The sequence below is a fragment of the Lactuca saligna genome, chromosome 4 (genome assembly GCF_052625555.1).
Source record: "Lactuca saligna cultivar CGN05327 chromosome 4, ASM5262555v1, whole genome shotgun sequence".
NCBI classification, from domain to species: Eukaryota; Viridiplantae; Streptophyta; class Magnoliopsida; order Asterales; family Asteraceae; genus Lactuca; species Lactuca saligna.
This window is the reverse complement of record NC_136420.1, coordinates 70,121,423-70,133,791: the sequence shown is the minus strand read 5'-3', so window position 1 is coordinate 70,133,791 and position 12,369 is coordinate 70,121,423. Positions and strand designations below refer to the sequence as shown.

The 12,369-nt window shown below is 34.2% G+C and overlaps 1 protein-coding gene across 1 annotated transcript; it reads right to left on the bottom strand.

The window, feature by feature from the left end:
- Positions 1–465: 465 nt before the first annotated feature.
- On the bottom strand, positions 466–3,836 carry LOC145042116 (external alternative NAD(P)H-ubiquinone oxidoreductase B2, mitochondrial-like). The gene is made up of 9 exons (XM_078990490.1): positions 3,655–3,836; positions 2,631–2,907; positions 2,351–2,545; positions 2,024–2,274; positions 1,708–1,927; positions 1,526–1,630; positions 1,036–1,430; positions 833–952; positions 466–759 (listed from the first exon to the last, which is right to left on the bottom strand). The coding sequence occupies exons 1-9, from the start codon at positions 3,741–3,743 to the stop codon at positions 672–674; spliced, it is 1,740 nt and encodes a 579-aa protein (XP_078846616.1). The 5' UTR covers positions 3,744–3,836; the 3' UTR covers positions 466–671.
- Positions 3,837–12,369: the final 8,533 nt, after the last annotated feature.

Below are 12,369 nucleotides of genomic sequence, written 5' to 3'. Positions count from 1 at the left end.
ACAAACTCAACGTTTTTGATGAGGAAGTCATCCGATAACCCCTTCGATTCTTACAAAAGACCTATTCGATCCGACAAAACCAACTTTGTTCCTTTAAAAGGCAAAAAAATAACTTAAGGGACTGAATGGGTACATATGCAAAACATCATAGGGCTCCTGTGTAATTTTCCCTATATTTATTTTAGAATTTGAAACAAAGAGCAAGAAGAGGAAAGTTGTAATTGTAATTTTGAGCTTCAAACTATATTATGTTTAAATACTTGAATACAATTAAACTTTAAAAAAGAATATAATTATATTAATATCAAACAAACAGTTACTCACTATTTTGATTTACAACAGTTATACCATAAACATCGATTTTGTCATTTAACATCATTATTAAACGAAATCTTAAAGTACTCCTTTACTAATATTCAAACAGTTGATTCACATAACAAGGAAACAGATCATGCGTAAAGTGAATAAAAAAAAACCCAAAAGGCTAGATACACATAATCTTCATTATACAATACAAATACACATTCTGAGGCTCATCTAAAACTAGATGTAAAGTAACGCCGAAGTGGAAACTTATTCGCAGTAAACATTTTGAGAAAAAAAAAAAGTGATTAAATGTGTTTAGCAAACAGAAAATTGTGACCTTTTTTGGTATTTTAAGAGATGGACACTCATATTTGACTGGAGTCCCTCCCAAAAATGAAACGCCTCATCCAGTCTGACACCACCAACGACCTTGTACGCCAGCTTACTTGCTTGCTGTTTCCAAAAAAAAGTCAAACGGTCAACAAATAGTGGATAGATTTTTCAAAGTATTATACAATATACATACCTTGCATAGACAGAGTACCAAAGCCACTGAGAGCTGTGGCCAATAGACACCCAATCACCTGGGAGTTGTGCTGCTGTTTGCTCACCTCCTAACGGAGCAAATTGACCAAGATGCTTGTACCTATTACACATTACACATTCATATAAAATACAAATCAGAGTTAATTTTGACTTTTCAAAGTCAAAATCAGAGTTTTGACCAACCTGAAGGGACGAAACCTATGTCGCCCAGACTCTCTAAAGCGCAACGGACCTTCGGGACTCTTCGTGCAGTCTTCCATACGGTTGAAACAATCCGCAAGATACGAACCTTGCTGAGCTGCAACCTGAGCTGTTGCTGGAAGATTCTTCATTTGAGAATCTACTTGAGATAAAGCGGATTTAAACTGTTCAACATTGAGTTCAATTGACTCTTTTGAAACATCTCCTTTGGATTCCTGAAGTAGATCAACCAGATTGCTCATGTGTTTGTTCTTGAGATAAATTTGCACCTGAGGATACCTGTCGCATATGTCATCAAGTGCTTCTTGAAATTCTTTTACTGTTAGTGTTCCTGACTTGTCCTTGTCTGCCTTTTCAAATATAGCTGAAATATCCTCCTGATCATTATTAACTGCCACGTCAGCTTCTTTCTTTCTTTACCGGTTATAGCAATATTTTGTGGTATAATTCAAGGGTATATTTGTAAACACACCATGACTTTACGCTGGTTGATTGTGGCACAGTCTCCAAGTGCATATATGCTATTGGTCCCTTCAACTCGAAGCCATTCATCAGTAGCTAACACACGTCTGTTCGCCTAAAAAAAACATGACTCTGGTCAAAAGTCGGAAACCGTAAAATGACGATTTTACCCCTATCAAGAAAATAAAATACCTGGCCAATCTGCTTCATGAAATCCATTATGACAGGACGAGTTGCAATACCTGTTGACCAAACTGCCATTCCATAGGGTATAGTAGAGACTTCACCAGTTTTAATTACTTTGGTTGAAATTTCTTTCTCTGAAACTTTTGTAACCATTTCCCCTGTTTTTAAATCTATACCATCTCTGTGAAACTTCTCTTCTGCAAAAGTTGTGATACGTTTGTCAAACCTACACAGCATAACCATATACAGTTATTATAGGTAAAAAAAAAAAAAAAAGGTTGCTATAAAATGGTTGTTTGGAATCTGAAACAAAGGGTTATACATGTTAAGAATATGGTCAGTGGCTTCAAGAAGTGTTATTTTAACCAAATCTTTAACAGATGGATACAACTTCACCAAATCTTCAGACACAAAATCATGAAGCTCAGCTGCAAATTCAACTCCAGTAGGACCTCCACCAACAACTACAAACTGAAGAACTCTTCTCTTTTCATCATCACTCAAATTAGGTAAACTTGCTTTTTCAAAACAGTCTATAACTTTCCTTCGAATCTTCTGAGCATCTTCAACTTCCTAAATTCGAATTAGTAAAATAATCAATAATATATATAGTTTTATACACCCGATATGAAACAGAAATTACAACTACCTTCAAGTAGTGACAGTTTTCTTCAACACCAGGAGTGTTAAATGTATTAACACGGGCTCCCATTGCAACCACAAGGTAATCATAATCTACAACAAATTCTTCTTTATCATCTTGACTTGAACGACAGTAAATTTTCTTACTTTTTGCATCAATCCTGTAGCATTCAGCTTCCCAGTAGTTTACATTTACATTCTTCTGTTAAACATGAACAATATCTCACAACTAGTGGGAAACATGGAAAACATAGAATATTTAGTATTTACTAAACTGATTCGATTACCTTTTTGACAATGTTGCGAATTGGTTCAACAACACTTCGGGCTTCCACTGTGCCAACTGTAACACTTGGTAGTAAAGGGGTGAATGCAAAGTAATTTCTTGGTGATATGACTTGAACATCATATGAGGGATTCTTGAGATTTTTCAAGAAACTTGTTCCAGCCCAACCAGTTCCAAGCACAACTACCTTCTTTTTGTCATTACCTGGCTCTGGTAATTCATCAATCTTTGGACTAGTTTGTATGTTTGCTTCAGAATAAGCCACAAGACCTCCACCACTACAAAGTTATATTGTGTACATTAATGAAAGTTGATGAAAATCAGCCATCAATAACAGTAGTCAGTAGTTATTTAGGTTTTACTTGATGGAAACAATGGTTGTCCTAAATTTGGAGGATCTAAAACATATTTTTGATGTTTTTGGTAAGATTTTGCATATTCTTCAACTAATTAGCCTTTAGAGTTCAGATTTTCTGAATCATAGTAGACAGCATTACAAGCATCATTGATAATGATTTACTTCCATGGTGGTGCGAAGTGAATCATAGAAACAAGGTAAAAATGAAATTCATTCCAAAATTTCACAATTAATGATCAGACAGAGACAACAGCATGTGTTCACCAACCAAACAACTGAAACAATTCAGAGTTTTAAGGTAATAAGACAAAAAAAGTGTAGTTAGAGCTTTGCCAAAAGAAGCAAGGTAATCTTGTTGGCCAGACAAATAACAAGGGATCAAACTCGAGTTAAAAATCAATCACAAAATTGAACAAGGAATCAACAAAGCAATCATCAATATATTGCCAAATCTCCGTTAACACTTCAAAATATCTATGCCTAATCTGGACGCGAAGTATTAAACCATAAACTATTAACAATTGTATCCAATTTTCAGCATAATCGAGATCTAATTTACTTAAAAACGTCCTTAGACTACCAATTAACAACACAGCATAATACCTTTTAGCAAATTTGGTTCACAGTGAATAGAAAGAGAAATTCGAAAGAGGATCAAACGGCATACCTGACGGCGAAGACAACGAGAAATCTCGAAAGCGAAGGATTTTCACGGAACGTTCTAGAAAACCTCTCGTAGAAATTCAAACTCCCCATTTCTGCTTCAAATTTAGTGAAAATCTCAGAATTTCAGATCTAGATACGTTTAAAACAACATGATAATCGTGCTATACGTATATATACATGTGAAATAGAAAGAGAAAAAGGTATTTACCATACAGAGAGGAAGAGAGATGAGGTGAAGGTTTAGCTGTCTTTGTCCTTTTTACAAATATTCTTCGCGATTTCGTCGGAAGGAGATGAATCTTCGTCCGTGCCGGCTAGTATGAGGCTGACGTGGAGAACATGAGATTTGGACACGTCGATATCGGTGGCGATGACCGGAAAAGTAGGAAGCCTATATATCTGGAGGTCAATAATATTAATCACACATTCGAGAACGTGCCACGTGGTCGGCGCCTTTGAGTAAATTATTTTCATGTTCGCCTTTGTATTCTGTTCAGACGCAAAAAAGTTGTTAAAAAAAGAAAAAAAAAAAAAAAAAAGAACTTTTTTATTTTAGACAATTTTTTTTCCAATAAAATAAGTTTGATGCAAGACATAAAAAGCACGGGTCATTCTATGATGCTGGCATGCAAAATAAACTCGAAATTGTTAATTAATTTCAAAAAGAAAAGAGATGGTAACAGACATTTAAGTGTTTTCAAGATGTTTGGAAGAAGATAATTATTCTTTTTTATTATTCACGGGGATATTGAAGTAATTCAATGGTATGTCGTAACTAGAAGATTAAAATCAATGTTTTTAGGTCAGCAGTGTTAGGTGTTATTTTTATTTTTTGAGGTCAAAAGGGTTGATGTTAGCTTAAAAGTAAATAGATTTGCCAAAAGAAAAACAAAACAAAAGATCAAAAGCATTAAATGATAAGATTAAATGTTGTGGTTAAAATTTATACTAAGTCAAGAAAGATGTGTTTTTGACGGATGATATTAGTTTCAATAGTTTTAATTGAATTAAAATTAGGTCCAATTATTCCATTTTTATTGGTCTTTTGTGTATGTCTTCCTTATCAAGTCTTTTGTTGTAATGTGGCTTGAGTTTCTCATTTATTATCCCTTTTTTGTTTTTGCATGTACACGCTATTGATGCATAATTCGTGCACCAATTGATTGTATATTCACATAAGCACAGCCCAACTGTAAAAGTACAAGTACCTAATACATGACTCGTGTTTGAACGATTTGTATATTGTCATCTACACATATACCTACAATTGTATAATTCTTTGATGCTTGTACATTACACTCCATATATGTGATTTCCTTTCAAAAGTCAACATACATATGCGATTTTCCTACGCTCCAAATGCGATTTTCTCTCACTCCCACCGTCTAGATGTCAATTCTCTCTAGATTTCATATATTTTTGTTTTTTGACAAATAAATCATAAATCAACTTATCTTAGATATATAAAACCTAATAGACATGATTAAAGCACTAAATAAGTAGATAACTTGCAACGTATCGGGAGTGTATATATTTTCAGTCATTAGAGAATTTGAGAATTTTTTGTAATCTGAAAGTAGAAAATTAGATTTTTCTTAATAAAAAAAAGGATATATATACTTCCGGCCCATGGGCTGGTACTGGGCCTTATTCACAGCCTAACACCGCTACATAGCAGCTACAAGGTAGGAAATAGTATGTATAACTAACCACCTACGACTTTAGTGGTTGTTTTAATTGTAAATTTCTCTAAAAATAGATTAAATAATTGTATGTAACACACGGTCATAACTTTACATACTCTTCGTCCTACGACCATTCTCCACTACCACGGCAACCACCGCTCCCTACCATATATGGGCAACCTAATTGGTGTCCTAAGTGAAATAGACAATTCTTTAATTTTTACTGTTAAATGCAAAAGTTAGTGTACATTCGTCAAATTTTGTCAAAAATCTATCATAAATACATCAGAAATCAATCACAAATTTGTTGGAAATTCGTTACAATGTCTTAATAAGTGTAAATTTAATATAAATATGTCGATCTAACCTTTTTAGTAATGGAAATTGTTGTTGAAAAATGAGTTTTTTTAGGGTTTGTTGAAACTCTTTATTGGGTTTTTGAAAAAGCCAAATGTTATTGACTTTTAAAAAATTCATTTTTTTTTCCAAACAACTTAATCCTTACCAAACATTTTTTTAGCTTTTTTTTTTTTTTTTAGTACATTGGCTTTTTGAAAAAAGCAATAAGTTAATAAGTAATTTTAAAAATCACCAATTTAGTAGTGCAACCTTTAAAAACGTAAAGCAACCCCTTATATTTTTTTTATGTGTCCGTTACTATTACCATATCCGCCATAGCTGATAGAAAATTGTGTTTAGAAAGCCACACTTTTGACCAACTCCGTTGACTACCGCCTTACTTCTTGGCTAGGTATGCTATTTTTCTTAGATGTGTTAATATTTTTGTGGTGTTATTGTTGCCATAAGCCAACAAGTTGCTATGAAAAATGTAGAAACAAAACTTTCTCAACATTAGCGATTCTTATATCATTTAGGACAAAGAATTTGAAGATTTTCATATCAACTATAATAAATGAAGATCTATTTTACCACATGTCAATCTTTGTTTTGACATTTGTTATTTTATGATATTTTTGAAATAAATAATATCCAAATATCAATTTCTAGGTTTTTCCAATTTTTAAAATTAAAAAATCACATAATACTTATATATTTATATATGCAAAGTGTTAAATGTAATAAACATGATAGTAATTGTAATTAATACGTTTTTTTCTTTTCTTATTTCAAAATTTTATTTAAAAAAAATATTTAATGTTTATATTTTAATATTTAATTTTTTTAATCAACCTAATCTACTCTCTAAATGTATCACTCAATCTAACCTAAAACATCACTAGAACAAACGAGAGCTATGAAGAACCTTAATCTATACATTGAACAAAGACCTTAAATGGAGATATTTTGAGAGAACGAGAGAGAAAGCTAAGAGACGTATACTTCTAATCTTGAATAATAAGACAAATACAAGCAGCTAAGCAATATATACACCGGGTCGAGGATGACCCCAAGACCCGCGTGTAAACCCAATAAAGAACCTGAAAAAGTTACACTTTCACCCTTAAATATCAAACAAATATCACTTGTACATCAAGACAAATACAAAAACAAAAAATATATCCAAAACAAATAAATGACAAAATGTTTAGTTTGAAAATATTTATTTATTTTAATAGACCCCCTCAAATTAATCATTTTGTAAAACTATTATTTTAAAGAAAAATGATCAAACAGACAAAACTTTTCACTAAGAATCTCATCTTATAAAGTCACAAGAGATTTAGTAAGAATATTCGCTATTTGATTAGAAGAACTAATTTTGATCAACTTAATAACTCTTTTTGAAATTTGTCTTTTATAAAATGAACATCAATTTCAAAATGATTTGTTTTATCATGAAACACATGATTCAAAGCTAACTTGATAGTTGACTCATTATCACAAAAAACATTTATAAGAACAACATTCTTAAACCCTAAATCATACAAAACTTTTTTCACCCAAATTAACACACAAGAAAATGAACCAAGAGCTCTATATTTTGATTATGTAGAAGGACGAGAAATAGTAGCCCGTTTCTTACTTCTCGAAGAAACAGGAGAGTTTCCAAAATACACAACATAACCATTAATAGACTGTTTAGAGCACAACCTTTTTGTCTAATCTGCATCTGAAAACCCTCTTAAAACAAGAGAATCAAACTTAGATTTCAAATAACTAACACCCTTACTAGGATCATGTTAAAAATATTTCAATAACCTTAAACCAACATGTAAATGAGCCTTAGCGGGTTTGTGTATATATTGAGTTAATACTTGAACATAATATGTAATATATGGTATAGTAATAGTGTGTAACATCTGGGAATTTGGATGTATCTATTTAACCCTTCTTCTTCTCCAAGTTGTCAAGTTTAGTACATAAAAGAAGAGTGTGGCAGGCGAGTATGTTGGGCGTACTGAGGAGTATGATGCGCGTACTTGTGGGATGGTTTTGGACGCGGACACTGCTAGGTACGCTGGGCGTACCAAAGATTACGTTGGGCGTAGTCGGCCCAGATGCAAAACCCTAAATGAGACTTGTGCACTATATAAGGGATGCTAAGGCTCATTTATCAGCCTCCATATCAGAAAGTGAAACCCTAAAAGAGCCTTCCATCGTCCTTAGCTTGAGTGTGAGTGTTTTTGAGCTAAAAGTGCCTTGGTGTGTTAGTGAAGAAGAAGGAGAGGAGCTTGTGGAGGCTAGGGCTTGAAGTGCAAGTTTGGATCTGAGATCTTTAGAGGAAGGAGCTTCATCTAGAGGTATAAAGTTCAAAACTGTCCTCTTTATTTGGTTTGATGTTGCATGGACCATTTCTAGGGTTAAAAGTCCCAAAGGTGGAGACTTTATGAGTGTAATGGACTCCATGGACCTAGATCTGTCCCATTTCAGTGATATTTGTGTTATAGATCCATAAAAATCCCAACTTGGTCGCTGTTATGGGGTCATGCTTGAGTTATGAGCTTTCTAGGGTTGGAAATGGAATGTTATGGGTGTTACTGACTTGTCCAGCCATGCAAAGGCTTAAACTCACCAACTTTATGGATTAAGAGGCTAAGAAATGGTCAGATCTAGGAGTTGGACATGTGTTTTAACTGTTTAAGACCTCAAGAGCTTAAGAGTTTGAAACTAGGAGTTACACGGGGCGTAATCCCAGTAAGCGCGACGTAAGGGGTCGCTTACCCCGTTTCTGTGAGGACGCCGGGTACGCCCAACGTACATGTTTGGTACGCATAACGTAACCCGGAGAGTTGACTTTTGTTGACTTTTAGGGTTTGGTCAACTTTAGGGTCTTTGAGCCACGAGAGGGGTAAAATGGTCTTTTACCCTTCTGATAGTACTAAGAGACGAAATAGTCTAGCCTTGAGAGATGTATTGATTAAGAGTGTTTATTTCATATGATTAGGCGGAGGCTAGACCAGATTTTTACAGAGTTCGAGATTATTGAGTTACCCGAGGTGAGTCTTCTCACTATACTTTACCTAGAGTGTTAATTTGAGTTATGTGATAGAGTATTTTGTATGTTATTTATATGATGTGATACACTACATTATTTCTATGTGATTTATGCTATGTATGTTTCAGAGTTTACAAAGTTAGGACTAGAAGGTCCACAGAGTTAGGACCAGAGTGTCCACAGAGTTATGGGACTGGAGGGTCCCACTGAGTCACATTGACCAGAGGGTCAAACAGATTTATAGCCTCGAGTGGTTAATATGTGTTGAATTTGGTATTTTGGGGAACTCACTAAGCTTCGTGCTTACAGTGTTATGTGTTATGTGTTTCAGGTTTTCAGGTTAGCGGGACGGCACCGGCTTGATTGTACACACTAAAGGAAGAGTTATGTTGGAGGATCCTGGATTATTAATTTTTCAGTTATGGAGTTATGTTTTGAAAATTGAACAAATGAGATTGTTTTACAAGTTTTATGAAAAATATGCATTTTAAAAATAAAAATTTTGTTTTAAATTTTCACGTTGTTACATAGTGAGATAGATGAGTTTCCTAATAAGTTTCTAAAAATCTGTTATATTTTCAAGTAAAGCATCATCATCATAGTTGTTATTATTATTATTATTATTATTATTATTATTATTATTATTATTATTATTATTATTATTATTATTATTATCTAAAACAAGATTTGGCTCAAGAGGAGTTTTGACTGGCTTACAGCCCAACATTATGAATTCATGAAGTAATTCCATACACTACTTTCTTTGGGACAAACACACACCAACAACTTCAATACCCAAAAAAATATTTTAACTTCCCTATCAATATTATATCATCTACATAAACTAACAAAATTATAACAGACTTCCCAACATTTTTCATTCCACTTTCGTGGAGCCTGTTTTAAACCATACAGAGATTTTAACAACTTATAAACTCTTTTATCATTTTTACTATGATACCCAAGAGGTAAAACCATATAAATATCTTCTTCAAGAGAACCATAAAGAAAAACATTATTTATATCAAACTAATACAAATTCCAACCAAAATTAACAACTAAAGTGATAACAATACGAATTGTAACAATCTTGGTTATAGGAGCAAAAGTCTCCTCATAGTCAATTCCTCCTGTTAGGACATAAATTTGCGGTTTATACTTTGCTTTTCAAGGCTTTTATAGTTCTCGGTTTTGGACCGAAATCTCTATGATCTCGGTGGTGTTTGGACCAAAATGACCATGTGATTTCGGTTGGGTTATTGGGTTGGGCCTTTGTAACTAGGTATTAGGTATAAAATGTTTCTTATCAGCCTATTATAGCATGTGTTTGCTTTTCGAGAACTGAGAGAGAAAGAGAGAATCGAGAGAGTAATTATGAATCTTATGTACTAGACTATTATCAATATAGTGTGCATTTAAGATTCATCACTGTGTTCTTATTTTCGTATTTAAGATTTGTGGCATTCACTTGATTGTGATACCATACCAATTATAGTGATTTCGATTGATACATTCAGATCGGGTTTTACAATTAGTATCAGAGAAAGGATTGGTATCAATCGAATTGGCAAGATTTTAACCGTTTCTTGGAATTTTTCTTGGTATTGTTGGTGTTTTTGAGTTCTTTTTGACGTCATTATTGTCGTTGTTCTTCGTGTACTTCACCATTTTAGAGTTTTTGATCGAGATTGGTTGTGATAGTATGAAAATTGCATGTTTTTGGCATATTTTGGGAGGTATTCAATTAAAATCTAAGAGTTCTCGGCGGCAGGCTCTCGTCATCGGTTAGGGTTTGAAAGTTCTCGGCGACAAGCTTTGTTATCGGTTAGGAGTTCTCAGTTCCTATCTCGGAGTTCTCGGCGGCAGCGAAGGTTCTCGGTTAGGTCAACTTCTCTTCTCGGTCAAACGTCTCCGGTCTACTCATTTGGCTTCTCATTCTCAGCGAGCATCTCGATTTTTGAGATTTCGGCTATCGTTCTCGGTCTAGAAGCCTAGTATTCGGTCGCGAAGCCTCGTATTCGGTCGAGAAGCCTCGTATTAGGTCAAGAATCTAAGTTCTCGGTCAAGTTTTATTTCAGACAAAAGGTATACTTTCAAGGTTGTTGGTCAACATAGTGTTGACCATTGGTGTTTTTGGTCAGAGAAGCATTTATTCTTGATTTTCGATCAAAATCAAATTACTCAATCAGATTTCTTTTGGTAAATTATGAGTTCCTACAACAATACCAAGAAGGTAAGTGAAACCCCATGCGCTCAGTCCCGTGAAGATAAAATAAATAAATACCGTGAGGATAATGAGTTATTAATTAGAGAAATTGAGGATCTTAAATATGAAGGATATACTCTTAGAAAGGCCCCAAAACCCTTAAAAGAAAAATTAGAGGCCCAAACCAAATATTTAAAACTAATTACAGAAGAATACATCACTAAATGTGAACACTATGATTATGCTTACGAAAAGATTGTTAGTCTAACTGTCGAGCTTGACACATTGAAAATTAAGTTTGAAAATGCATATTTTAATTTTAAAAAATTTGATGTGTCAAGTAAGAAAGTTGAGACAATGATTCAATAACTTGTGATGATGATACTCCTACTGTTGAAAAATTCAAGCCACAAAAATCTGTTAAACGGTCTAATAAATGATCATGTGCTTGTGCTTGTGGAAGTTCCTTGAAACAAACTTCATTTGGACAAGGACCAAGTCAGAATCTTATTTATTTGGAAAGGCAGACTTGTTTTAACTGTGGGACTCCCGGTCACATTGCTAGAAATTGCCCATATCGTTAATATGTTCCCTACTATGAACAAGGTTCGCAGAACGTGCCAAGGGGGAAATCTTTCTTCGAGGTCACATTCACACAATGGTGATTGGAATGCTAAAAAGGCCAAAAATCAGACTCCCAAGAAAAAAAATGGCATGTCAGACAAGACACCTAATTCGAGAGATGGTTCTGCCAAACCAAATTCGGTGAGGTCGAAGTCATCTCAAGGGTCGTCCTCTAGCTTACACTCATAACACAAGCTCAAATCGAAAGGCTATCCCACTCCAAAGGCTAGTGAGAAAGGCCCCTTTTGGTTCAACATGAAAGTACCCAAATCTAATTACCAATGGGTTCCCAAAGGTCACATTTCAAAATCGTCCAAAAATCTTGTAACTTCTTTATGTTCTTTTTATGATAAACAGGATATGTCATGGGAAAAAGTATCTTGTGTAGTTAGTAATGTTAAATCCAGTTTCAAAATGGATTGGGTTCCAAAAACCAACTAATCCCGCACTCCGTGTCGGAGCAACTATAGAGGAATATCATCAACCTTCGGTATGTTAATAGTGGATTTTCCAGGCATGTGATTTGAGACATCTCTCGACTGCACGACATCCATAACCTTAATTGAGGGTATGCGTCCTTTGCGGGAAGGAAGAAAGAAAAAGATCACAAATGGGGATCGTATTTAACGGTGTGATGAATTTTCACTATTTTAACTTCGTTTCGGAATTGAAACACAACTGAGGCTGAATACGTTGTCTGTGTGTTGTTCTCGGGTCATCTGGATGCAACTTCAATTGTTGAATTACAGTTTGAGTTTTCTCGATACTCCTGAGTTTTCATAAAATGATTTGTTTCAAAGAATA

Bases quoted from the DNA above. Each gene is read 5' to 3' on its own strand.
- LOC145042116 (XM_078990490.1), bottom strand. From the start codon at position 3,743: ATGGGGAGTTTGAATTTCTACGAGAGGTTTTCTAGAACGTTCCGTGAA. The intron at 2,908-3,654 runs GTATGCCGTTTG...ATAACTTTGTAG, and splicing joins CTCGTTGTCTTCGCCGTCAG to TGGTGGAGGTCTTGTGGCTT. The intron at 2,275-2,350 runs GTAGTTGTAATT...ATTCGAATTTAG, and splicing joins AAAACTGTCACTACTTGAAG to GAAGTTGAAGATGCTCAGAA.